Source organism: Equus przewalskii, chromosome 30 (assembly GCF_037783145.1).
Source record: "Equus przewalskii isolate Varuska chromosome 30, EquPr2, whole genome shotgun sequence".
In the NCBI taxonomy this organism is placed as follows: Eukaryota; Metazoa; Chordata; class Mammalia; order Perissodactyla; family Equidae; genus Equus; species Equus przewalskii.
The window spans coordinates 22059655-22087139 of NC_091860.1; the positions used below are offsets into that span (position 1 = coordinate 22059655).

Genomic DNA, 27485 nt, shown 5'->3' on the forward strand with positions numbered 1-27485 from the left:
CCAGGAACTGTTGACAAGTGCTGCTGGTTTCATTTTTGTCAGGCTGTCAATAGGTGCTAAGGATACAGATGATCACGTCATGGGCTCAGCCCTCTGGAAGACTGGATTCATGGGCAGGAAGAGAATTCTAGTAGGAAAGTGAGCGGTGACTTGCTACCCTACTTAGACCCCAAGGCATATGGTTCCTGGTGTGCACGTTGGCTGACAGCTACATGGAGCACAGCTGTCTGACAAACACGGGCTGAAGACAGAGGCTCCACTACGAGGACTGTCTCCGGATCCCCCTGCCATCAATGGAGTGGTTGAGAGCACTGCGTCTCCACGGTACCCTGTCAGCTAAGGGCCTCGGAGTTTTCAGGCCCTGCCATGTGAGACCTTTGAGTGCCCTCCTGTGATCTGTAGCTTCCACAACCTGGCTTCTCCAGAGGGCTAGACACACAGGTGGTATTTAATTGCAGTGGTCATTGGTGCCTGGCTCCTTCCCTTCTGGTATGGGGCCTTTTTTTAATTGTCTAGGTTATGAGAATTATCTTTTTACTTCTCTTTCCCCCTTTTTGCCAATTTTTTTTTCTCTTGAAATATAGAAGCAGAATGAACTTCATACTCGTGAAAGACTGGCTGGATGTTTCAGGACTGGAGTCCTTGTGAGGCCTGCAGCTCTAGTGAGGGACATGCCAGCTACATCCACACATGGTTCCTGCCTACCTTTCACAGTGGTTGGCTGTGTTTCTGGACTATACCTCAGGGCAAATGTGCTTTGTGAAGGGTTCTGCTTGCTTCAGCTGATTCCACGTGTCTGGGAGGTAGTCCTGGTTGGCCTTAACCTGCCTGGGATGGGGAAGGAGATGGTCGAGGAGGCACCAAGTAAAAGGGATGTTGATGCCAAAGAGGGGAGTAGCCACGGCCTCTGCAGCCCAGGGCTTTCCTCTCCACGGTATAACCATCCTTTTGAATAAAAAATAAGGGTAAATATTCTAACAAGTACAAGTGCATTGAGAATATTTAAAACCAAAACTATCCCAGAAAATTTGATGTGTGTGTGTGCCAAATCCAAGTAGACTGGGTAGTGGATTACCTGGTAGAATTTGAAGAACCATCAAAGAAAGATTTCAACTTTTGAGAGTTATTCCTGTGAATTATCTGAGGTTAGTCTACATTAAATAATCATTATAGCAAAGATAGCACTTGTCAATTCAGCTGCTGGTATCTGATCACATCTGAAAACTTTGGACAACAGAAACAGAGGTTGGAAGAAGGTTAAGTTGAATGAAATGCTTCCCCTTAAAAGAATAGGGCTTTTCTTTGAAAAGGCCAAATGGATGGATCATTGCATCCCATTTAATCTAGACTCCCACGCTTGCTATTTGATCAGCAAGACTAGAACAAAATGGCAGGTGTGGCAAACCTCACCAAGGGAAGGTCCTTACCAATGGCCTATCAATAAAGTTAGTGCCTATCCTCACTACTATGTGCTTTAAACTTAACTGCCCTCAACGGATGGAGATCTGAGGAGCTGTGAGATTACTGAGTAAATCTGTGAAAATGACAGAGAAGGACTCACCCACAAATATGACCATGAACATGACCATGACCATGGCCACTATGAAGATGGTACTAAAACGTAGACTCGGGGGCAGGGTACCATAAGCCAACTACATTTACTTGCAAGCCACTCTGCTAGGTTTTATACCAAATAAAAAAAGAGAGAAGTGAGGACTGGATTAATATTCTCATAGGTTTGTAATCTATTTACTGGGATAAGCTTTCCTTGGTATAGATAAGGTATATCCTTCTAAGCAGCAAGCTGATAATGAGAACTTAAGTATAAAATGTCTAGAACCAGGAGAGACGAATATGAGTATGTACAGTTAGTGGCATTTATACATATGTCTATGTTAATATGGTCACAAGTGTGTGTGAGGTTGTGTGTGCTTGTACATGTATCTAGCTACACATATCTTTTATATATTGCAAGAATACAGATTAAAACAGTAATTTCACAATGTATATAAAGGGTGACAAGCCACAATAATATGCCCAAAGCATCTTCTCTTTTTTCTTCTCGACACAAAATCTTTCCATAAACACCATTCACCAGGCATTTGTGGCTTATATTTGGACAACCATAATTTCAAGCGCCACATGGTAAGCCATTTGGAAGAATTATGCCATTTAAACAAGGAAAAATAAGGATGTCACTTGACATATATTTAAACACACGAAATCAGATGCAGAATCTTATGGACATTTCTTTGTCTTAGTTCAGATGTTAACAAACGAAACACGCCTGGAGAACCCTCAAATAAACCAGAAGTGAAAGCTCGGTTCGTGAATTACCCACATTCCGTCCTTTTGATCTTGCTGGATTTCTGCTTTTAGCTTTAGGATGCTGTACTTTTTCAGTCACTCCTTTTGTGAATGTATAAAGGAAGAAAAAGGATATCAAACTCTAACAGTTTAATTTAGCTACTTGTCTACTAACCAAAACTTTATTTTGAGGGGGAAGTGAGGAGGCCTCTGGCAGGGAAGAGGGTAAAATTTATGCTAAGGTGAGTTCGAAAATTAACTGTGCATTCCATCTGCTTTCTTCCTGGCTCCTTTGTCCACGGAAAAAAGAGTTGGATCTATTCAGAAAATTCTCCTTCCGGTAGCAAGTAATGATTTCTAGGATGGTGTGCGGTAGGAAACAGCAATGATATGGAAATGAGGCCAACTATTTTAGAAGCGGCCTCTGTCCAGGTAACCATTTCTTGACTACCTTCTTTGAGAATTGTCCAGCAGGACAGGTAGCATCATCATGTCTATGGAGGAAGAATGGTCTGAAAGAGGACACTCTATATTAGAAGGTTTTCTCGTGGTATTTGAGACAAGACGCAAATATTTGCTCGAAACCAATACTGGGATTGTTAAATAGCTCTGCACTAGTAACATTCACCAAGTCAGAAGGAATGTAGTTTTGTTTGGGTATGACTTTTGGTTAAATTAAACATTTTCCTGGTTTATATTCTCTGGTAGGGGTTATTTTAAACTAGAAACATTCATAATTTTCCAAGAACTATACATACTTATATCAACCTAATGGCAAAGAATTTAAAAAACACAACAGCTGAAGCCTGTTGTCCTTGCCAGAAGCAAAATTTGTACAACACAGACCCCACACAAGAACTAGTCATGGTTTCTCTGCCATTCAACAAAGTCCCTCTCTAGTCCTTTATGATAACGATGGGAAAATCCCAGCAAAGTCCAACAGAACAGGATGGAGCGGTGGGACCACACAGACAGGAGGACAACACACAGCAGTGGTGAGCACATGCTGAGGAGGACAGCCATTCCCACTGGCCTGTTACTTTGCAGACCAAGGACAGGAAGATGATCAAATCAAAGTCCTTGTTTTAGGGGAACTAGGTCCCGGGGCAAGAGAAGCAGCATGAAGGGATGTGCACACACATACACATCTGCCCCCAAGGGGAGGACAGGTGGGTTGGAGCGTCTGCAGAACAAGGTCAGAAACAGGAGTCAAGGCAATGAGGCTCCTCCTGGACTGCTGGGAAGGGGGAGCAGGAGGCAGTGTCTCTGGAATAAAACATTCTGCCATCACATGGTTACCACTTCATATACTGTTTGCTAATCAAGAGCCCTCATATCTGGAAAGAAAAGTCTTTTTCTTCTTTTTCTGGCCTATGTCAGACAAAACTCAGGCCGAGTGTTTTTTCTTTTCCCCAGAACATCTGAATAAAAGGATTAATAAAACCTGAAAATTTCCCACCTCTAAATATATGAGTGATTTTCTTATCAGTCTTCATTTCAGGGAGTTCTAGGTTCTTTTTGTACCAAATAAATTGCACAGTATTCCTTCTGAACTTTTTCAAAGTATAGAATCATTGGGATTTTTTTTGCTTTAAAAAAAATTGTACTGCCTGATCACACTTTAAAAATAGTTCACTTATTGAATCATGGCTTAAAATAGGGCAACTTGCCAAGGTCCCCTTTCTTAAAGCTTCAAAGGGGCAGATGTTGGGTTGCCTGGGGTGCCTGGTAGGTAACTGGGCCCCCACATCAGAATCTCTTTAGGCTGTCATGGACCTGCTGGGCTTGGCCACTCTCAGCCACCCAGTAGGGACCGAACCTAGGGAAAGGCAAGTGAAATGTCTCCTCTGTGGGTTCAGGATCAGTTTCCCCCAACATAGGAGCCAACGCTAAGCACAAGCCTAAAATATATGTATCCTCTGGCCAGGTACCATTCTGGACAGAGGATAGTAGATCTAAGATTCTAGAAGTGGCAAGGCCATTCTGTAGGACAGAACCTAGAGTTCTCTGGTGAGTCCCCGTGTTTCAGAACTAAGGAATTCTGTAAATGACTTGCCCCCCTCTGCGTCAGCCTGCCATGGGAGAATCACGCCCCTTTGGAGAGGCACTGCTGTAGGTGATTCATGCCTGTGGGTGCTTAATAAAGACTCCAGATGCTGTCACCTCTAGCAGCGGCTTCTCTCCATTCAACTGCATTTCCTTCTTTCCAAGGCCTCCTTTTTCGGCCTATATAACTGTCATGAATCTTTAGCTTTTAGAGCTGGAGGGCACCTTTAAGATTGTATGACCCAGAACTGTCAGTTTTCAAATGGGGACTCTAAAGCCCAGAGTGGGGGCAGTGATTTGCCTAAAATCCTGTAGGTGACTGGTGGCAGATTGGAGCTGGACCCATGCATCCTGATTTCTAGTCTATTAATTTTTCTGTTATAACACCCTGCCTCCAAGAAGAACAGAAAAAAACCAAAACCCTTGAAACCTGCAAATATCTGTCAACCACAGAAATCTATGGATGAATACACATGCGACATATTAGAGAAGACTCCAGGGGTGGCGAGGGTTGGGTATTTTTTGAGGCAAATGAATGTAGGTAGAGTTTGCCTATCAAAGCATGCGCTCCTCCATCCCAAGTTTTAATTCCTTTTTAGGTCATTTCTGGCTGCCCATTTTCTGTGGCGAATTTGGGGGAAGGCTGTCCACCAGAGCAACAAATACTCACTGTTTATGGTACCTGCTAGTGCATTAATATTATTCAATCCAACAGTGGCTCCCGCCAGTCCTTGCAGAGTCCCAAGAGAGGTCAAAGAATTCATGGCTGCACCAGCAGTGGAGTTGGGAGTTGAAGCAGCCACTGAAAAACAAAAGGGAGACAGGAAAACGGGGAGAGAAAGAACAAGATGAGTGAAAGCCAACTGGCCCAGAAAGTAATCTGTTCTCACCGCAGCAGATGGAACGGGGAGTCATTCAATCCCCCCGAGCCTGGGAACATGCTTCTGAGTTCGGTATGAAAGACGTGGGATTGTACTTGTGGCAATTTTGACAATTAGATTCGGTGATTAAAAATAATCATCTCGGTTCTGTTTTGCCAGTACCTCGAATATGCTCATTACTGGTTGGGAGGAGAAAATTCCAGACCAGGAGGCCTATTCTTCTGGGAATGCTGATCCTCCCTCAGTCTTCTAAGCCACATCTTTGTCCAGGTGAGCAAATTACCGGCACAAAAAGAGGCAGGGGCGGGAGAGTAAAATGGCAATTCCTGGCTTTCTTATTGTTTCTGCTTTACACTTTTAGCATTTTCTCAATGCTGTTTAAAAAAAAAGAATCATACATCTTCCTGAGTTTGACAGAAGACTTCAAGACCCAGGTGGTGGTGGGAATAGAGGCGGTGAGTGATATGAGGTAAAACCATTTTGGCCCTAACTCTCCTTCCTCTGTCCCCCTAACTCACTCTTTTACATAACACCTTTATTGGAATATAATTCACGTATCATAAAGTTTACCCCTTTAAAGTGGACAATTCAGTGTTTTTTAGTATATTCACAGAGTTGCACAACCAGCATCGCTATCTAATTTTAGAAAATTTTTGTAATTCCCCAAAGAAACCCATACCCATTAGCACTCATTCTCCATTCTTCCCTCTCCTTTGACACTGGCAACCATGAATCTACTTTCTGTCTCTATGGATTTGCTTAGTCTGGATATTTCAGACAAGTGGAATCATAAAATATGTGATCTTCTGTGACTGGCTTCTCTCACTAAGCAAAATATTTTCAAGGTTCATCCATGTTGTAGCATGTGTCAGTACTTCATTCCTTTTTATCGCTGAATAATAGTCTTCTGTATGGAAACACTACATTTTGTTTATCCATTCCTAAGTTGTAGACATTTTGATTGTTTCCACTTTTGGATAATGATGCCGTGAACATCTGTGTATGAGTTTTTGTGTAGATATATGTTTTCAGTTCTCCTGAGTACATATACCTAGGATTGCTGGGTCATATGATAAATCTGTGGTTAACACTTTGGGGAAACACCAAACATTTTTCCAAAGTAGTTGCACTCCCCTCCCTTTTACATGTATAATTGCTTCTGTAAATAACATTTAATGTATCTTACATTTGTACACATTTGCATAGCTTTACAATCTGCTGACTTTTCACACACATCATCTCACTTTATCCTGATGATGGAGATAAAGGCTAAACGTAACTGACGACGGCTAAAGGAAGCACTTGGTCCATTTCTAGCTGTGAAATCACCGTGCATATGTGAACTTCCTTTCCATCTACACTGGCTGGGAACTTCATCCATCCTCCTAGAATGTTCCTGTCCAGCACATCCCTGCTCTGCCTTCAGAGACTGCAAGTGCTTGCAGTGTACCTTGCTTGGGATCTCTTTTGGGTGAGGCCAGATCAACTGCTTAAAAAAATGAATTCCCCACCTTGTCATATTTCTGTCCAGGTATGGCATTAGCTTTTGCCACCTTAAAATATGTATTTTCTTTCTCTTTTTAAAAGAAAATTATACATAATCAAGTCTATGTTTCTAGTCTTTTTGTAGTATGAAACTTTTCAAATACACAAAAAAGCAGAGATAATAACATGACAAACTCCCATAAACTCCCATCAAGATGCTAGAATATTTGAGAACCAATCTACTCCCCCTAAGTATATTTTAAAGCAAATCTGAGACCTTATGTAATCACCTCTACATACTTTAGTATGCAACTCTAAAAATAGCGTGTATATATATATATATATATATATATTTAAAACCCCAAAACCATCATTACACCTAGCAAAATTAGCAATAATTCCTTGGCTTCATTATGTGATAATATTTTGTTTAGGATTTTTTTCATCTGTGTACATGAATAAGATTGGCCTTTATTTTTCCTTCTGTACTGTCCTTAGTTTTGCTACCAAGCCTTTCCTAACCTCGTAAAGTGATTGAGAGACTGTCCTTACTTTTTCATTTTCTGGAATAGATTGTATAGGATTGAAATTACTTGTAACTTAAATGTCTGATAGAATTTCCCAGTAAAAATGATCTAAATCTGATATTTGTTCATGGGATGATTTTAAAATACTAATTACATTTCTCTAATAAACAGGATTATTCAACTTTTCTTTTTCCTCTTGAATCAGTTTTATTAAGTTATAGCTTTCTAGGGAGATCAGGCAGAGAGGCAGTCAAAGAGAGCCATTTGGAAGAATTATGCCATTTAAAAAAGGAAATATAAGAATGTTGCTCATAGCCTAAGGCTGTGCCCTCTAAGGAGTGACATCAGAAGGAGAATAGACTTGGCTGAACTCATCTAGCTAAGTCACTAAGAAAATAGGCAAGGAAGCAAACAAAAAGGAGCCAGGTTTGGTAGAGGGGGAGAGCGAGGAGGATTAGTCTCCAGAATTGCTGTATTATCTAAAATGTCCAGCTGTCAACAAAAAATTATGGGGTGTGCAAAGAAATAAGAAAGTGTGATCCACACACTGGAAAAAAGCAGATAACATAAACTCATTTGAGAGGGCCCAGATACTGTACTTAGCAGACAAAGACATCAAAGCAGCTCTTATAAATATGGTCAAAGAACTAAAGGAAATCACTCTTAAAGAATTAAACAAAGGTATGATGACAATGTTTCATCAAATAATGAATATCAGAGAGAGAGAAATTATAAAAATGAAGAGAATGGAAATTCTGGAATTGAAAAGTAAATTACAGAAATGAAAAATTCACTATAGGGTTCAACAGTAGATTTGAGCAGACACAAGAATGAGTGAAGTTGAAGACAGATTGATAGAGATTATGCAGTCTGAAGAACGAGAGAAAAAAGAACGAAGAAAAATGAACAGAGCCTCAGAGAAACGTGGCACACCATTAAGTACATTAATATACATGTAATGGGAGTACCAAAAGTAGAGAAAAGAGCAGAAAAAATATCAAAGAGATAATGAATGAAATGTTACTGAAATAATCTATATATGCAAGAAATTCAACAAACTACAAGTAGGATAACACAAAGAGAGCTATTCGCAGACACATGATAGTAAAAATGCTGAAAGTCAAAGATAAAGTCTTGAAAGCAGCAAGAGAAAAAAAAGATTCATCATGTACAAGGGTATCCCAGTCAGATTAAAAACTGACTTCTCAGCAGAAACAGTGGACCAGAAGGCAGTGGGATGACATATTTCAAGTGCTGAAAAGAAAAAACTATGAACTAAGAAGCTTCTTTCCAGCAAAACTATCTTCCAAAAATGAAAGAGAAATAATGGCATTCCTAGATGAACAAAAACTGAGAGAAGTTCAGTTTTCTGCTAGCAGATGTGTCTTACAAGAAATACAGGCATACCTTGGAGATGCTGCAGGTTCAGTTCCAGATCACCGCAATAAATAGAATGTCACAGTAAAGTGAGTCACGTGAACTTTTTGTTTCCCTGGTGCATATAAAAGTCATGTTTACACTCTACTTGCTGTATTCTATTAAGTGTGCAATAGCATTATGTCTACAAAAAAACAATGTAAATATCTCAATTAAAAAATGCTTTATTGCTAAAAAATGCTAACCATCATCTGAGCCTTCAGCAAGTTGTAATCTTTTTGGTGGTGGAAGGTCTTATAAAGAACACAGTATCTTCGAAGTGCAGTAAAGCAAAGTACAATAAAATGAGGTATGCCTGTACTAGAGGAAGTTCTTCATGCTGAAAGCAAGTGACCCCAGACAGTAATTCAAATTCTCTCTCTCTCTCTCTCTCTCTCTCTCTCTCTCTCTCTCTCTCTCTCACACACACACACACACACACACACACAAAGAACACCAAAAAAGGGAATTATGTAGGTAATTGTAAAACATAGTATAATTGCATTTTTCCTTTCTTCTTCTAAGTGATTTAAAATTTGATGCCTAAAACAGTAAAAGCACAAAGGAGGTGGGCAGGGAGACAAAGTTGTATTGGAGCAAAGAAATTACACCAGATGGTAACCACAGAAAGAAATGAGGAGAAGCAGAAATGGTAAGTAAGGAAGTCACAAGCAAACTCTATAGATATATACCTGCTCTCCTTTCTTCTTTCAGTTTCTTTAAAAGACATAAGATGGTATAAAGTGATAATTATGACAATATATCATTGGGTTTGGAACATATATAGACGTAAGATGTATATAAATAATATCACAAAAAGGGGAGGAGGAAGAGAGTTATGTAGGAAGAACATTTCTGTATCTTACTGGCATTGTTAGTATAAATCTGAAGTAGATCCTGATAAGATAGGGTATATATTATATGTCTTAGAGCTATCACCAAGAAAATAAACTTGAAAAACATTAAAAAAATCATTTAAGAAATTAAAATGTTATACTAGAAAATACTCACATAATGCAAAATAAAGCCATAAAGGAGAAACAGAGGAACAAAAAGATATGACACCACAGAAAACAAAAAATACAATGTACAGACTTGCAACAAGTAGATAAATAAGTCCTGGAGATCTAATGCACAGTACAGTGATTACAGACAATATTGTATTATAAACATCAAACTTTAAGAGACTAGATCTTAATTATCCCCACCACAAAACAGAATGATAATTATGTGATGTGACAGAGGTGTTAGCTAATGCTCAATGGCAGTCATATTGCAACATATAAATGAATCAAATCAACATGTACACCTTAAACTTCTACAATGTTATATGCCAAATATATTTCCATTAAAAAATGTTTAAAAAAGTACAGTGGTACACGTAAATACAACCATATCAATAAGAACAATAAATGTGAATGAATTAAATAATCAAATCAAAAGGCAGAGATTGTCAGACTGGGTAAAAAAAAAAAAAAAAAAAAGAAACAAAAAGCCAAAACCCAAAAACCAGAGCTATATATGTTGTTTACAGAAGACACGTTTTAGATGCAAAGACACAAAGAAGTTGAAAGTAAATGGATGGAAAAATATATACTATGCAAACAGCAACCACAGGAGCTGGACTGGTGACTAAAATGAGATGATATAGACTTTACAACAATTTTAGACAGAAAGAACATTGGGTCAACTGCTTGCATTGCAAAGGACCTTAGCATATTTTCATGAAAATCTCTGTTCTGATGAAATGTAACTAAAAAGAACTCTAGTGCCAGAATGCAATGACTGTCAGAAAACCCCTACTTGATTTAGGGCTCTATTTTTCTTTATCTCCCTCAGACTCTTCATTCAGATCTAAGAGAAGGGAAATGAATGGAAAGGAACAGAGTGAGGAGATGAGCTATGCCTCAAACACCACTGGAAATGAGTTTGACAGAAACTGGGATGAGGTATGGAGGGGAGTAAATTGAGAATTGGCTCAGGATATTCTGGCACTCATCTGAGACACATGTATGAGTTATTATTATCAGAAAGGTCCCCAGACTTGGCTGCCATCCCCACCAATGATGGAGAAATATGGGTGCCAAAGCACCAAGACGAATAACCTGAAGAAAGTCCTTATCAGTAAGGGACACCATCATATTCCTAGAAAACCTTATGAGACCTGTCATCATGCTGATGCTGATGTGGAGCATTCGTTATAATTGCTGGAAACTCAAACATATGCCAGACCTTCACCTTAGTCTCTGCCATTTCAATTGTTCAGACCCCATTTACAGCACAGACCTCATTAGTCTCGAATCCTCTGCATCACCCATTGGGTGGGTGACCCTGCATCTAATCTGTGCTGGGAAGGATCTTAAAGATGGGTTAGGATGGGCATCCCCGAGAAGGACAGCACAAGTTTCCTGGCTTGGCCTCACAGGTCCTGAAAAATGAAGCTCTGGCTCTCGGTGACACATCATCACAACTTGATCAGCCCCTTTTAAAAACAGAAAACTGGAGGCGAAGTCGGGTTATAGTTAAGACTGAGTGCTTTGGACGCAAACTGCTTCCTCATCTCCCCAGGCTTCTGTTTCATCATTTTTAAATGGAGAAAAAAAAATAATGCATCCATCTTATGAACTTGGCACAGTATCTGATACCATTTGGGGATTTTTAGATCCCCTTCAATTACTGGGTCCAGGTTGAACTGAAGAAGAGACAAGCCTGTATAGGACGTATTTCATAAAACAACAAAAAAGGAGATATGCTCTACTCCATTTTCAGTGTAAACATCTTCAATTATTGATGACTACATGGCCATTGGTCTTGTTTCCGCTGGATGACCCTCTTCTACATCACAGGAAATCACAGAGGATCCCACATCCAGTCCCTAGGCCCTTATCTTTCTGCAACAGCCATGCTGGGACCTGCTGGCCCACAGACGCTGCCTGTTGGCACGTTCATCCAAGGCATCCAAAGCAGCAGGATGTCGACTTCTAGCTACCTTCTTGCACTCAGGGCAAGAGGGTAAAGGAGCTGGATGCCATCAGAACTGGCCAAAGTCAGGTTTCCTAGGTGGTTTTTCACATCTTTCAAGTCTGTAAGATGGGCTTGAGGAAGAGGTGGGTTGAAGTTATACTCTGCTCTTTATGATAACGCACAACCACAATGGTGAACAGTGAGTTGGAGAGAGAACTCATTATAGACAGACACATACACCACACGAGCCCAGAGGACGCTGGGCTGAGGGGGCCATGGGAGAGGTGAGGAGGCTGGGAACTCAGTGGGCCCATTTTGTCACTGACAATAAGAAGCAATAGGCAAATTAGAGGTCTCTTTATGTCTTGGTTTTCTACTTATTTAAAAACTCAGGGAGACTGGCTATGGTGAACTGGACTGAATGTAGTTTTCTGAGCTCTTAAGCTGTTTTTGGATAGTCCCAGCAGAAGGGGAGAGGGTGAAAACAGGAGGGAGAGGAGTCAAGCATGAGATAAGAAAAATGAACTATATAACCTGCCTTAAAATGAGAAGATTCCATGTGCTCCATATCTTTGACAATACTCTGAAAATTCATCCCAGTTTGCATCTCAGTTGGAGAAGATATTCTGATTACATATCTAGCTGCCTTTAAGAACCTTCGAATTCTAGCAAGTAATCCATTTAAAGCAAAAGAAAAACTCAAATTTGTCACACAGCCAATCTCACTCAAGTACTTCAAAACCCAATATTCAACAGATGCCCAATAGAGAAAGAGACTGTAGACACAATAGACAGAGACAAATTAAATGCCACCAACACACACATTTCCCTATTTTTGTGTTGGCAGACTGGCAAGATGCTGCCTCGGGTAATTGCACTCTGCCCACCTAAAATTCCCTTCCGTCTCCACTGAGAACCGTATCCTTCAGTTTCTCAATTAAACTGTTTCCAAAACGCCAAAGGAACATTTTGGGTGGAGAAGGGTGGTAACTAAATGTCGGATCATCTTCGCCCACAGCACCTCTTTTAGTAGAAGGTTGCTCCATGCAAATAAGAAGTTGCACAGGAAGTGGGGGAAGCAGAGCCTGCCTCACCTTGCTCATGTGGTGGCAGACATAACCTGTCCTAGGTCCTGCTTATGCCTATTTTACCACTGGTTAAAAACTACCAACCAGCCAAAAGATGTTCTGACCAGCTGGCTAACCAGGAAATAAAATCACCATGCCAAAAACAGAAGCCATGTTTTTATTACCTCACATGGCAAACACAGTTCTCTGCCTTTTTGTGAAAAGATGTGGGAGGGGGGAGAGTAGGGGTGTCAGAGAGTGAGGGCAACTAGTGGCAAAGGGAGACTGGTGGTGAGGATGTGCCCACTTTGACCTGGTCATAGAATGTCTTTGTTTGACCAGGTTAGTTCATTGCTGGAAAGACTCCACTCAGTGAGCCCTAAACACCTCTCCCAAGCTAAGGGGTGAGTTGGGTCCTTTCTCCTCAGAGCTGTGGTCGGTCTTGGATGAACAATTTATCTAAAAGAGTTTCTTGGCTCAGGTCAGAACTGCAGGTCACGGATGGACTGCCTAGGTCATTAGGTCCCCTCCTAGGCCAGGGTGAAGGAAGGAAGGAAGGAAGGAAAGACAAGACAGATAATAGTTCTAGAAGAGCCCTGGAATAACCACTGTCCAATATCTCAACTAGAGCTGAGAGCTGGGCTCACCCACCCAGCTCAAGGATTCGTTTCTCTTCCGTAACGCCCATCAACAATAACAAATAACAGTAAGTCTTTCACACATATTCTTTCATTTCAGCTTGGACCCTCCCAGGCAGCCCATGAACTACACAGGGGGTCTTTTCTCCACTTTGAAGATGAGGAAGCAGAGGGTCAGAAGCCTGAATGGATTTGCCCAGGGCACAGAGGGAGTGGTGGCACAGGATGGGCTGTGTGGGTGAGTCCTTGACAAGAAGGCCAAACACCGCCTGCCATTTAGATACGTAACAGTCATGGGAGAAGGGCTATTTGGAAAACTTGCTTAAACCAACCCGAAAACCAGCAAGCCTAATCTTACCTAAGTAAAAAATAACATTTCATTTGTTTTCTTTTTACATTTCTTTGTGCCAGAGAAAAATGTTTATTTTCTTTTTCTCAGCTTTCCAGAGAGAAAAGGACCTTTGCTTTACTTTTCAGGAAAAAGGCCCTCTCTCTGCTCTATGGATAAACTGGACTACCCACCCTGCCAGCCCCCACCAGCCTGATGTCCCTAATGGGAAGAACAGTGACTAATCTGGCTGGAGAGACTGGGAAGGACCTGACATTGACTGGGCCGTGGGAGGAGCCACTGAACTGAGATACAAGAGTGGGTGCTTGATAAAGGCCTTCCTGTTCTCTTTTTGTGCTAACTTCTGTATTTCTGGGTAGGTAGATTAAGCTTATTTGGGTCCCCAGGGTATGTCTGGAGAGGGAGGTAAGAGTTACTGCTCTGTTCTCTGTGGTAGGCAGAATAATGGTCCTCCTAAAGATGTCCATGTCCTAATTCTTGGAACGTGTGACTATGTGAGGATACACGACCCAGAGGAAGTAGAAGTTACTCTTCAGCTGACCTTGAGATGGGGCGATTTGCTGGGATTATCTTGTGAGCCCAATGTAATCACAAGGGTCCTTATCAGTGGAAGAGGGAATCGAAAGAGAGAACCAGAGAGATGGCAGCATGAGAAGGACTTGAGCAGACATTGCTGGCTCTGAAGATGGAGGAAGGGGCCATGAGTCAAGGAAAGTCAGTGGCTTCTAGAAGTTGAAAAAGCAAGGAAATGGGTTCTCCCCTAGAGCTTCTAGAAAGGAATGCCCTTGTGGACACCCTGATCTTAGCCCAGTGAGTATGTTGGACTTCCAGCCTACAGAACTGTAAGATAATAAATTCATGTTGTTTTAAGCCACTAAGTTTGTGGTAATTTGTCACAGCAGCAATAGAAAACTAATATATTCTCCAATTTAGTTTTATCAGGAATAAAGATAACAATGAGGATAGCTAACACTTACTGAGGGTTTACCATGTGCCAGTCATTGTTGTAAGCACTTTATGGGTGTTAGCTCATTTAATCATTTATCCTGTGACGTAAAATAATGGATGGAAGGTCACACAGCTCCAAGTCCTAGAGCCAGGATTGAACCCAGCTCCCCACCTACAGAGAGTTGACATTATACTGATATTGAACTTAAACTCCTATTTTGCATCCTGCACCTATCTTGTGGCTAAAGATTTATTTACAGAAGTAATGAACTTGCAGTCATTGTGATTCATCCTTAGTTTTCTGGCTCTGTCCCTTTCACCTGTCAGACCTCGGGCAAACCACTCAACTTACTGAGGCTTAATACTGATCTGCAAAATGGGAATAATGCAACCCATCTCTGAGAAGTGACATGATAATCATGCAATCAAATGAGGTGGCACTAATGTGTGACACACAGAAGGTGATCAATAGACACTGCTGACAATCTGTATTTGAAGGATGAGAACCTGGTTATTCTGTCCTCAAAAGGAGAAATTACATTCTTTTCACATCATTTTGCAACATTTGACATGAAGATTCAGCGTTTTTCCTCTAGAGAGGCAACTGCATGGATGATGACTAATTCTGCAGGCTTCTCAACCTGTGGATATAGTTTCGGGACTGTCTGCAGGAGGGTGTCCAGGCCTGAAAGGCGAGCGAGAGCAAAACTATTGATAAAAAGGTAAAATCTAGCCTCGAGATGAGAAGACAAAGGGAAAACAGTCTCAGGTCTTGACATCAGAAAGACATTCTTTGTAGCTCAAGAGACCAAAATGAGGATCAGTGGGTGGAAGCTGTGAGAGGCAGGTTCACGGTAAAGGAGACCTGTCTACGGACCGAAGTCTTCCCATGTGAGCCGAGCTGCTCAGAGGCACGTTCTCCCTGTTGGTGGCAATACAAAAGCAGAGGCCGCCAGATGGTCCTGTATCGGGGGGTTTCAGCAGACCCTGAGGCTAGGCTCGATGGCCTCAGAGGTCCAATAAACAACTTTTGAAAAGCTCTTATCGTTTCTACGAGTGCCAAATATATGTTGGCTGTATCTCCTGGCAGAGGAAATGAGGACTCCAAGAAGGCAGAATTCTACCGGTTTGAAGCAGAACTTCAGTGAAGGTTCTAATTTTCACTGCCCACAGCATCACTGAACTATGTGAAAACCCCAGGTCTATTTAGAGACCGCAGACCAGAGGGCTTTACATAAAAACAAGCCTGATCAAGCTTAAGACTGAATGTACCTTCTACCGCCTTCTTCCCCAGGAGCAGTAGCTGCTCCACTGAGCACACCCAACTCAAATCCTAAGTGACTGGTTCATGGAGAAGATGACCACCAAGAGAAAGGCCAGACTTTTGGGGCGTAAACTCCCTCTGACCTGGGGCCTGGGAATGCCAAGATGCTCTGCTGGCCATTTAGTCAGAATCATTCTGTCTGCTGGAGGCAGGGACCTCATTGCCCTTTGAGGGTGTGGTAATGATGCACACGATTAATGGAGTGATGTCACTTTTTTAAAGTTATAGTCTAGGACCTCCTGTGTCAGAATCACCTGGCGTTTACCTCAGACCTGCTGAACCGAAATCTCTGGTTGTGGGGCCAAGGACTCTGAACACGCCCTGTTGGTGCGTCTTCTGCTCACTAAAGTCTGAGAACCACTGGTCAGGTGTCTGAGTGCAGTACCACCAAATCCCAACAGGCCTGCATGTAAAATTTAGTTTGGGGCATGAGCAAGATATGGTTCTATCTTCTATACAAAAAAATCCCATCAGAAGTTAAGCTTATAACAGAGCAGGAGTTCTGTTTGTCTTATGTCCTGGAACCCATAAGAGTAACTGACACATAATAGGCACAGAGTAAGTATTTACTGAGTGAATGAATAGATGAAAATCCTACTGCAGGCTGTGGCAGGAACACTGGACTCCCTAGCTAGTCTCTTCTAGGATGAGGCCAACGTGTAGGCCTTAATGAGCTGGATGAAGGGTGTCCCATTTCATCGCATGCTGTGGCCTCACAGAGGACTCCTAATGACACAACTGAGCCTAAGAGGAAGACTCATCAGATCCTTCCTTTTGGCTCACATGCCAGAGAAAGGGTGTGGCTATTTTTAAAAATAGAATCAACAATGCCAGTTGCTCCTTGTCACCAGGACAGGAGCAGAGATACCCTTCGTTCCTCTGACGTAACTCTTACACAGAAGGAATCAGATGCCCGCTCTCAGTTTTCCAGGCTGCCACTACGGTGGACATCCTCTGTGAAGGGAGGAGCACGCACAGGGCCAAGTTCAAAGAGCAGCCCTGATACCCTCATCCTCCCCTTCCCTTTAAGAACAGGGATGCAAAGTCAACGCTGGCTTCCTTCTCATTCTTTGTAGAAGGTGGAATGATGAACAGGATTCCCAGTTTGGGATGAAGTTGACTGCTGAATGTAGGGAACTTGGCTATTCGTCCATCCTTTTACAGATTCCAGATCCACCAAGAAAAGGAGAAAAGTGGCCACTGGGGGCTATCAACCTCTCACATTTACCACTTCTCCATTTAAAACATTCTCCCTCATGAACACTGCCCTTTCCTCATCTTTTGTCAGTGTATTAGCAGGTCATGTCCAGCATAAGTCCATCCCAGAAACAACTGTGCCTTTAAGAACTTTTAAATGCATCAATTTCCTGATATTAATCCTCCTCCCCACTTTTCCTGGACAGCAAGAGATTTTTTTTTTCAGCTACAACGAAACAACATTAACAGAAGACAGCAAGGATCTGCCTTCAGCGCATTCATTAAACACTTTCCACAGAAGAATGAGATGGTGAAAGCATAGTGGCTTTGTGGTTTAGGAAATAAAATAGTTGCAAAGAGAGAAAATTGCCTGCATTGACGAAACATACTCAGGACACTGGAGTCTGTGGTTGCTGTTCTGCCTCAAACAAGCTTGGATGCTGTGTTCCAACAATACAAAGAAGGTTATAAGGAAGTAGGATAATTAAGCAGTGACCCAGGCACTATTATGAGCTAGTCCCAACCCTACGGCATTAACAAAATACGGAATGTCTCTTCTCCCATCGGGGCTAATTATTCCACAATAACCACACCTCTCATTTTAATTTATTCCCTAAAAGACTTTGGGGGTGGGGTGGGGAGAGGAGGGATGAGAGGGTAGGAGGAGGGGTTTGTGTTGAGAATGGTGTTAAAAAATTCTGAGTCACCAAGACAAAAAATAATAAATGTTGGAGAGGTTGTGGAGAAAAGGGAACCCTCATCCACTGCTGGTGGGAATGCAAACTGGTGCAGCCACTATGGAAAACAGTAAGGAGATTTCTCAATAAACTAAAAATAGAAATACCACGTGATCCAGCCATCCCACTACTGAGTATTTGTCTAAAGAACTTGAAATCAACAATGCAAAGAGACTTATGCACCCCTAATGTTCCCTGCAGCATTATTCACAATAGCCAAGATATGGAAGCAACCCAGGTGCCCACCGACTGATGATCGGATAAAGAAGATGTGGTGTGTATATATATATACACACACATACATACATACATATGGCTGGAATACTACTCAGACGTAAAAAAAGACATAATTGTCCCATTCACAACCACATGGATGGACCTTGAGGGCATTATGTTAAGTGAAATAAGCCAGATAGAGAAAGACAAACACCATATGATTCCACTCATATGTGGAAGATAAAAACTTACAGACAAAGAGAACAATTTAGTGCTAACCCGGGGAAGAATGGGGAGGGTGGGCACAAGGGGTGCAGGGGCACATTTATATGGTGTTTGACAAATATTAATGTACAACTGAAATTTCACAATGTTATAAACTACTTGGACTGCAATTAAAAAAAAAAGGTTCTCAGGTGTTCTGATCTCACTCCTTGACAATCTGTAACAGGCATAGTACCTTTTACCCCAAAACATCTGTAGGAGTGTCTTCTTTCACTACACCAATTCCAGCTCACAAGGAGGCTGGTAAACAACTTAGCTTGGTGCAGCGCCGGCCAGACAGTCATTAGTGGTTCTCTAGAAGACGCGTAAGAGGAACACAGCGTCTAAAGGACTAGATGAAGAAAGTTCCTTGTTTGAACTCGGAATTACTTTTGAGGCATTATTCTATGACAGTAAACGTGCTGGAAGGTGGGCAGTAGCACATTCAGTATTCAGTATCACAGTAGTCCTACTGTGTTCTTCACTTTCATTTTCATTTCCAGATGCTTGCTGGAGCTCTCCCGAGTTGATATTTCTAAGAAAGAAATCTACTTCATTAGTTGTCAGTAACCTGGGTACCTCCTTACCTTGCCTTAATTTTAGTATCCTCCCCAGTCCCATCAAGACAGGCGCTTAAGAATGAAGGTGTAATTTGGGCTACAAGTTTTAAAAAGTCAGTTTATATAAACTCAGTATATTTTGATCTAACAAGAATGGAGCAAAGGAGAGAGAAAACTGAAACTTTTTCCTTTCCAATGATATGGTGCTTATAATTTACCAAAATAAAAGTACATCTCTCCCCTTAGGTGGCCCCAGATGTTTGTTTTTACAGACGGCCACAGGCGCAGATGGAAAACCCTGGTGATTTCCTCACGAGGGTTCCCAGGAGTTCCTGCTTTTGACTATTTCATGGTGTGGTGGACTGATTGTCATCTCATCTGTTGCTGACAACCTCTGTCCCCCCCCCACCCCCCCCGCCCCGGCAAATCATTTAACCCTGCAGTCCTCTGTCTCCTCATCTGGACCACGAAGGAGGCACCTGGATAGATTCTCCTGAAGATTCCTTGCGACTCTAAAATTTGATGACTTGACCAGACTCTGGAGAGAGTGAGGAAAACGAACTTCTGCCAGAAGCAAATGCATGTCATCAGGAGGCCACTGAAGATCTGTCTGAATCCTGGTCTTTGGATATCCTGGAAGGCGGGTAGTTTGCTCAGGTGGATAACACTCATTTCTAGGAGGCAGATTTTCCTTTGGATAATATGACACCAAGGTTCAGGGGTCGGGAGATCATCCAGCAGAATTCTAGATCTGAAAAGCTGTGAGCTGCAGGTGCAGTGTAAGCCCGCACTTCAGTGGGGTGGTGACCTTTGCAAATGGCCGACCACAGAGCACAAACCAGTGTGTTGCCTGAAATAAAACAAATGATTCTCTAAGGGCCTCACTGCTTGACTGTAAATGACACGGAAATCCTGCCTGATCATGGTCATCCTGCTCCATGTAGTCCAATAGCGCCGTCTTCTCTTTGGTAAGTAGGGTGCGTTGGTTCTACAACCTCAAGTCAGATTTGAGGTACTGTGGGAGGTTCACTGGCAACGTGTTCAGCTAAGCCCCAAAGCAGAAAGACATACAGAAAGGGTCTACTCTCTGCACTTACATTCTAATATTTTTAGGAAAGGTGGGGAGATATTCATTTTCTAAAGTCAGGAGGTTCAGAGAAAAATATCACTGCATCTTATTCCAGTTTTAACCTAGTTTCCTACTGTCCAGAGGGGCAGAATTTAATATCACTACAAAATAATGAAATAATCTTTCCTGATGATCCTTTAATGTTGTCTTAAAAAAGAAAGCAACAGTATGCATTATACATAAACATTAACCTCAATATTTCAATAAGAAAAGGAAAGTGGACATTTCCATTTTGCAATGGAGAAACTGAAGAAAGAAAGATTAAATGACTCGCCCCAACTCACAGTCTTTCACCTCTTGGTCAAGAAGTCCACATCCTCCAGAAATATGAATAATATTGTAATGACTATGTTTTTTAGATTAACTATTTTTTAAACCTCTGCCATGAGTATGACCTGTTTTTGTTTCTAGCCCTAGATGTTTAAATTCTTGACCTATATATGGTATTTATAAATAAATACCTTTTTGTCTTAAATTCTTTACATCCTCCCAATCCTGACCCCTTTCTGCTCCTATCTCAGAGGTGAAGGCATTCCCTCTTTTAAGGCTACACATCCATTTTCTTCAATCATTTATTATGGGTTACGCCCCGTCACGTATATGGATATGTACACCTGACGCTGGGTGAGAGCTGGAGAGGGAGGGCAAGGGGCTGCGGTCCAGGAGCTTGGTGGCTGAGCCGTCCCCGTGCTGGAGACAACCCGTGACAGAGCCTTCCATGCACCGCTCCAGATGCCTTCTGACTTCAGTCCATCAATTTTCACCTCTTGTTGACCACTTCCTTTTCTCCTTTGTTCTGGCTCTCTCTTTAGCCTAGAAATATGTTAGCATCTTTTCCATCTGAAACTTTCTCCTCCCATTGACGTACTACTTTTACAGATTTTTTTTTTAATCACTAGATTTCATGAAAATGTCCTACATATTCTCGCCTTCAGTCTCACATCCCTTTTCTCTCACTGCCTCCAGAACTGTGACATCCACTCCACCACCGTCGTGAACTGGCCACTCAAGGGTGAACAGACTCTCTAATTGCTAAGCTCAAATACCTCTTTCCTGCCCTCACCTTCATCACCTTCCTGCTTGAAACTCTTGCTGGGTTTCCCTGATACCATGCTACCCCAGCAGCCCCCTTTGCACCTCCTGGTTCCCTCTATCTGTCCCACAAAAACAGTCATCAGCCAAGGCAGTACACCAGGCCCCTTCTCTGCTTTGCTTGGCCATTCTAACTTAACGATCTCACCCACTGCCCACCTTGAATCAGCCTGCCTCACCTCTGCAGTTCATTGTCAATCCACTTTTCCAGCTCCAATCTCTGTGATAAACTCGAGGGTCAGATAACATACTGCTCGTTGGGCATATTTAAATGAAGGGTCTGTTCACATGTGCTTCAGCTCAACATGTGCAAAATTATCTTCTCCTACAAACTTTCCTTCTCCTGACTCCCCTCTTTCTACTAATGAAAATACTGTGCCACTGGTGCCCAAACTAAATTCGCTTCTGTCTTCCTCAACCCCTTCCCCTTTGTCCTCCCTCCCAACCACTCGCTACCCATGTCCCATCACTGACATTCTTGTGCTCACAAAGTCCTTCAGTGGTTCTTCGCTGCCTACAGAGAAAGTCCCAGCTCCTTAGCTTTCAGGGCCGTCCCTGGTGATTATTTCCCATACATCTCACATTTCGGGGCCTGCCTGGTGGCACAGTGGTTAAGTTCACTGGCTCCCCTTTGGCTGCCCCAGTTCACTGGATCGGATCTCAGGTGCAGACCTACACATTGCTTGTCAAGCCATGCTGTGGCAGGTGTCCCACATACAAAATAGAGAAAGATGGGCACGGATGTTAGTTCAGGGCCAATCTTCCCCAGCAAAAAGGGGAGGGCTGGCAGCAGATGTTAGCTCAGGGCTAATCTTCCTCGAAAAAAAAAAGAGATGAATTTCCATTTGCTGAGTCAGTCCTTTTTCTGCTTTTTTCTCATGTTTGACACATTTCCTATATCTTCCATTCTATTTCTATCTTTCAAAATTCCACCTAGTCTTAAAATTTTGGCTCAAATGTCAGCTCTTCTATTAAAAATGTTGCCTCTTTCCTCAGCGTAGAATCTCTCCTGTCACTGACACCTTGTACCTTATCTCACTTTCTGCTCTTCAGCTAGATTGTCGAGGTTGGTGCGTTTTGCTTATTTTTTGCATGTGGCCACTGTATCCAGTTTATAGCAGTTCACAGGATTAAACCACATAACAGCTAAACGTTTCTATTTTGTTGCTTTCAAGTCTTAAAACATGGACGTTGGATCACAAACCTCAGGGAAGTTATGACCAGAATAAAGTTTTGTGGCTTTTCCCATCCAATCTAAAACACAATTAAGCAATTAAGACATGCTTTTTAGCAGCGATGACACGGTGCTATCAGACAGCACCATGGATAATTGAGTAGGGAAAACAATCTCACAGAGTGGTTGTGTGGTACAGAAACACACCTCTGAGCTCAGACACCCATCACAAGGGGATCTGTGGGGATCTGCCACATGATGGAGGAGAGTGTGCAGAGCGCTGCAGACAGTCAATCTAAAACTGGACACAGCACAGACTCCAGAGCCAGCAAAAGCAAACACACGAAGAACGAGAGCCAATATCTAAAAATACTAAGAAGTGCACCCCGCTCCCCCCGCAATGAGAAGAGAGCTCTGAGTGAGTGGCAGCCCTAAGAACGCATGACAGGATCTGTCCGCCAGTGGGCCAACAAGCGGCTCTCAGGGCACGGGGGGAATCAGCTTGCACAAATCCAAGTACAGGCTCTGCTACGGAGTGGGGATTCATCAATGTCTGCCCTGCCTTAGCTGGGCAGCTTTATTAAGCTTTAAATTAGTTCAGGACTATTAAGAGACCGCAGTCGGCTCTAAGTCAGGGGCATCTCGTCAACTGCATGGGCTGCCCATCCACCGCACAAAGCTGTTCTCATGGCGGGAGCTGAGAACCCTCTGGCAGATCAGGACACTAGAATGAATTAGAGAATGAGCTGTGGTTCTGACTATTTGGCTCAAGAGACTTCTCATTTTCTTGATGCTAAGTGAAATATAAAGGTAATTCCACATCAAAATACCCAGCACATGGGGCCGGCCCGATGGCGCAGCGGTTAAGTTCGCACGTTCCGCTTCTTGGCGGCCCGGGGTTCGCTGGTTCGGATCCCGGGTGCGGACATGGCACTGCTTGGCAGCCATGCTGTGGTAGGCGTCCCACATATAAACTAGAGGAAGATGGGCACGGATGTTAGCTCAGAGCCAGGCTTCCTCAGCAAAAAGAGGAGGACTGGCAGTAGTTAGCTGAGGGCTAATCTTCCTCCAAAAAAAAAACACAAAAAAAACCAACCAAACAAACAAACAAAAATACCCAGCACATGTAGGGACCTTCAAACCTCCTCTGGTTGGGAGTATCTGTATGCCTTTTCTTTTGGTGAGGAAGATTTGCCCTGAGCTAACATCTGTTGCCAATGTTCCTCTTTACTTTTTCTCTCCAAAGCCCCAGTACATAGTTGTATATCGTAGTTGTAGGTCATTCTAGTTCTTCTATGTGGGATGCCACCACAACATGGCTTGATGAGTGTTGTGTAAGTCCGTGCCCACGATCTGATCTGGTGAACCCCAGGCCACCGAAGCGGAGCACATGAACTTAACCATTCAGCCATGGGGCTGGACCCTGCATGCCTTTTTCTCTTTTTAAAAAAAAACTCTAGAAGCAGGATGATCAATGCCAAATAACGAACCATTTACTAGAAAAGCAGACCACTCCCAATTATTACTTTTTTCAAAAATATGTTTTAAATGCCAATGAACTTTTAAAAAACTTGGTTTTCATGAAGTGCTTCTGGTGAGAAGCCACAGAGCAGAAGTGCCACGTACCGTTCTTTTTTTCTGGTCTTACCACTTACTAAACCCACCCTAACAGTGAAGACTACTCTCAGAGCCCTTGGCTGCGTCAAACGGATAGAAAAATGAAACAGCTTACAGAAGAGGAAGAAAGAGAAAGAATATGCCTCCTCTCCTACCTTGGTCTCATTTACACAATTTTAACATAAGGTATACAAAAAATTGGTTATGGAAATTTTTTTAAAGGGTGTAGAATATAGTTTATGCTTAAAGTCTAACCAAATCGCTTTACTATAGTGGGAATTAGTCAAATATTTTTTAAAGGTTAATGCTAGAATATACACTACATGAAGGCAGGGATTTTTGTCAGCTTTGTCCACTCATGTGTTTCAAAAGCCTAGAATTCCAAGTACATAGTAGACACTCAATAAATACTTGTTGCCTGAATGAAAAAATTTATCAAGAAATTATAAACACTATAGTGATATTTTCCTTATGGACCATTTTATGCAACATTCGACTCCATTAACACTGATTAAAATAAAGTGAGCCCTGTAATGTCAAGAACAAGTTAACTTGTGGAAACCTACTAGAAAAAAAAGCACAGAATGTTAAAATTTGCAGGAAATGAGCAAAGAATGGGATGTCAGTCCTCTTTCTGTAGTAATAAGGGTGTAAAGCTGTCTGACGAATTCAACCCCATAAATAAATAGCTAATTTGAACCACCGACTTGACTCTGCTTGACTAAAACACTTAAAAGTATAGCTAATGAAAGGGAAGTGGATTGTTCTGAGATTTACTTCTCCTTGATAATAAGCAGTGAAAAAAGATGGGCCAATGGAGAGAAATGGGAGGGCAAGAGAGCCAGATAATCTTCAAATGAGTAACTGCTCCCCGAATTAATAAAATGCCAAAGTAGAGGCTGGCCTGGTGGCCTGGTGGTTAAGTTCGTGTGCTCTGCTTTGGCAGCCTGGGGTTCACGGGTTCAGATCCTGGGCGCAGACCTAGCACTGCTCGTCAAGCCATGCCGCGGTGGCATCCCACACAAAATAGAGGAAGACTGGCACAGATGGTAGCCCAGTGATAATCTTCTTCAAGCAAAAAGAGGAGGATTGGTAATGGATGTTAGCTCAGGGCCAGTCTTACACACACACATACACACACACACACACACAAAACACCAAAGTACAGCATGAGTAAAAAATATTCTGAAAAGTTAAATTTACCTAACTAGTGTGGGCACCCGAGGGCTATCTGAGGTTAGGGAGGCACACACAGTTAAGGAGTGCTTTCTGAGGACGATCTTTCACAGGCCCACTTAGAGAAGATGTTTCTTCTGAAAATGAAATGCCTTTATTTGATATGTTACTCGCACTTATTCTATATCATGACACCAGAACTCTTTTAAAAGCCAATCTTCATAAAATTATTGGAATAAAAAACTGCTTTATATGACTTTGTCCTAATGTAAATTAATATTGATTCATTCTTCAGAAGCCTGTCAGACCTGAATACTCCCCTTAGGGTGTGGCTAGTGTTGGGTTACTCAAGAACCAAATCACGGGTCGTGAGGTGGGTGCACTGACCCTGTCAAGTGTCACCATGACAGACGCAGGCTCCTTCTTAGCGATGTGCACAGGTCGTAGACTGAACAAATGGCTTTGAAACATTTGTCTTAGAACATTTTTACTTTGCTATTCAATTGAGTAAAAAAACATTTGAGGGCCTCTGTGTGATTAATTGTTCCAAATGCAAGGGGGATTACAAGTAAACAAACTGTTCCTACTTCGAAAGAACTTACTATCTAGAAGGTGAGAGACAAGGCTTGTGCCTAAACAACCATCCCACAAAGTAGATATGTCGAGTGTCTTAACAGAAGTATGAAGAATGTACTGTGGTAACGCAGAAGGGTGGATGGGTGGCATTTACAGAATATGCCTGCCCTGCTCAACACCTCAGCTTTCCTCCGTCTTCAGCTTTTCCCTTCTAATATAGCTCCTTATGAAGGAGTCTGCATTTGACCCAGGTCTAGAATGAGTTAGTATTCCTGTTAGAAATACAATGTGGAAGCAATTAATCCTTTCTGGAAGGCTTCATGGTGGAGGTGGTATTTGCATTGATTCTTAAAAGATATGCATTAGAGTATTAAAAGCAATTTTATTTTTCCTGAGGAAGATTTGCCCTGAGCTAACATCTGTTACCAATCTTCCTCTTCTTTTTGCTTGAGAAGATTTACCCTGAGCTAACATCTGTGCCAGTCTTCCTCTAGTTTGTATGTGGGTCGCTGCCACAGCATGGCCACTGATGAGTGGTGTAGGTCTATGCCCCAGAACCAAACCTGGGCCACCAAAGCGGAGTGCACCAAACTGAACCACTAGCCCATGGGGCCAGCCTCTAAAAGCAATTTTGATTAATTACTATCAAACACTTTTTACTGTAGCTTAATTTACAGAAGTAGTATAAACTATACTTTTTCTAATGTGCATTAAAAACACCAATTTTATGCCTGTACATTAATCTAAGCACTGACACTGCAATAAATTGGTGATGTAGGAGATTTTCATAGGAGATGGGGGAAGGAATTCTAGGCAGAGAAGCGAGCAGGAGTAAGGGCAGAAAAGCCGACAGTGTGTTCAGGGAGGATGAAGAATCACCTGGTTTGGCTGGAGGGTGGGCTTCTTAGGGGGCAGTGATAGTTCTGGCATGAAGGGATGAAGGCAGACCAGGGAGCGCCTTGAACACATGCTACGGAGTTTGTTTTACTCCAGACAACCGTGAACCACATGCAAAGCATCTGAACAGGGCTGCTCTGTTTGGCCAACAGTGTACAGAATGGATGGAGGAGCGGAGCTGGAGGCTGCTCTGATAGTACAAAGGGAGCGGAAACAAGGGCTCCATCTGGGTAGTGTTGATCGGAGGGGAAGAACGAGCTATTCTGGAGAGAGAACCGACCGGATGTGGCGGCAGATGAGATGTACAACCGACCCGGAGGCTGGCTGTACAGATCACTTCGCTGAGGAAGGTAAGAGATGATGATGATCCACTGAACGGGGCCGGAGGCAGGGGGAGAACAAGGTTGTGGAAGAAGTGTCCTTTGACACTTCCTGAGGCTGCGGGATCACTGCAGCAGCCCTGGGGGAGATGGCCTCTCCTAGCGCTCATTGTCTGTCTGTCCCTCTCTCCTGGCCCCATCAGACTCTACCTGTGTTCCTGCTCCTTGCATGTGACAGCTGGGACAGGGCATGGCAGGGCCCAACTCATTTCCATGCACAAAGTAGAAGGCTCAAAAATGTGGGTTCAATTAGCCTAAGAATCACATTTCCTCCCACGATGCGAGTTCTCCTCTGACACACATGCAGATACACTTAGGGGCCAGGGTAAAGCCTCTTGCAACACCGAGAGGCTCTGGGGTGACTCTGAGGACAACTTGTCTCCCAATGTTCATCCAGCTGTTCAGTCTGCTGCTCTTGTCCACCGCTGCCCTGGTGACACGGGCGTGTGACAGTGAAGGTAACCGCTCACTGGTAACTGTGAGGAGCCCAGGAGAGGTCCGACTCACAGGAAAACACC

General features: G+C 42.6%; 1 protein-coding gene and 1 long non-coding RNA gene across 55 annotated transcripts in view; one reads left to right on the forward strand and one right to left on the reverse strand.

Moving 5' to 3' along the window:
- The window catches only part of LOC139080522 (uncharacterized), a 95647-nt gene that overhangs the window by 33628 nt on the left and 34534 nt on the right, over positions 1-27485 (forward strand). For 4 of the 5 annotated variants that reach the window (XR_011535086.1, XR_011535085.1, XR_011535087.1 and 1 more), the window contains exons 2-4: positions 5394-5504; positions 5596-5689; positions 26740-26937. This is a non-coding gene — a long non-coding RNA (uncharacterized lncRNA). Of the gene's footprint in view, positions 1-5393; positions 5505-5595; positions 5690-13431; positions 13570-13808; positions 14559-26739; positions 26938-27485 lie in introns of those variants that run through there. The other variant, XR_011535089.1, reaches the window with a different exon arrangement.
- CELF2 (CUGBP Elav-like family member 2) overlaps positions 1-27485 on the reverse strand; it is a 789997-nt gene that overhangs the window by 17519 nt on the left and 744993 nt on the right. For 37 of the 50 annotated variants that reach the window (XM_070601472.1, XM_070601447.1, XM_070601441.1 and 34 more), the window contains one exon: positions 5036-5155. In XM_070601472.1, the coding sequence (XP_070457573.1) occupies positions 5036-5155 (120 nt within the window). Of the gene's footprint in view, positions 1-5023; positions 5156-27485 lie in introns of all 50 variants that reach the window. The other 13 variants (XM_070601463.1, XM_070601432.1, XM_070601438.1 and 10 more) reach the window with 1 other exon arrangement.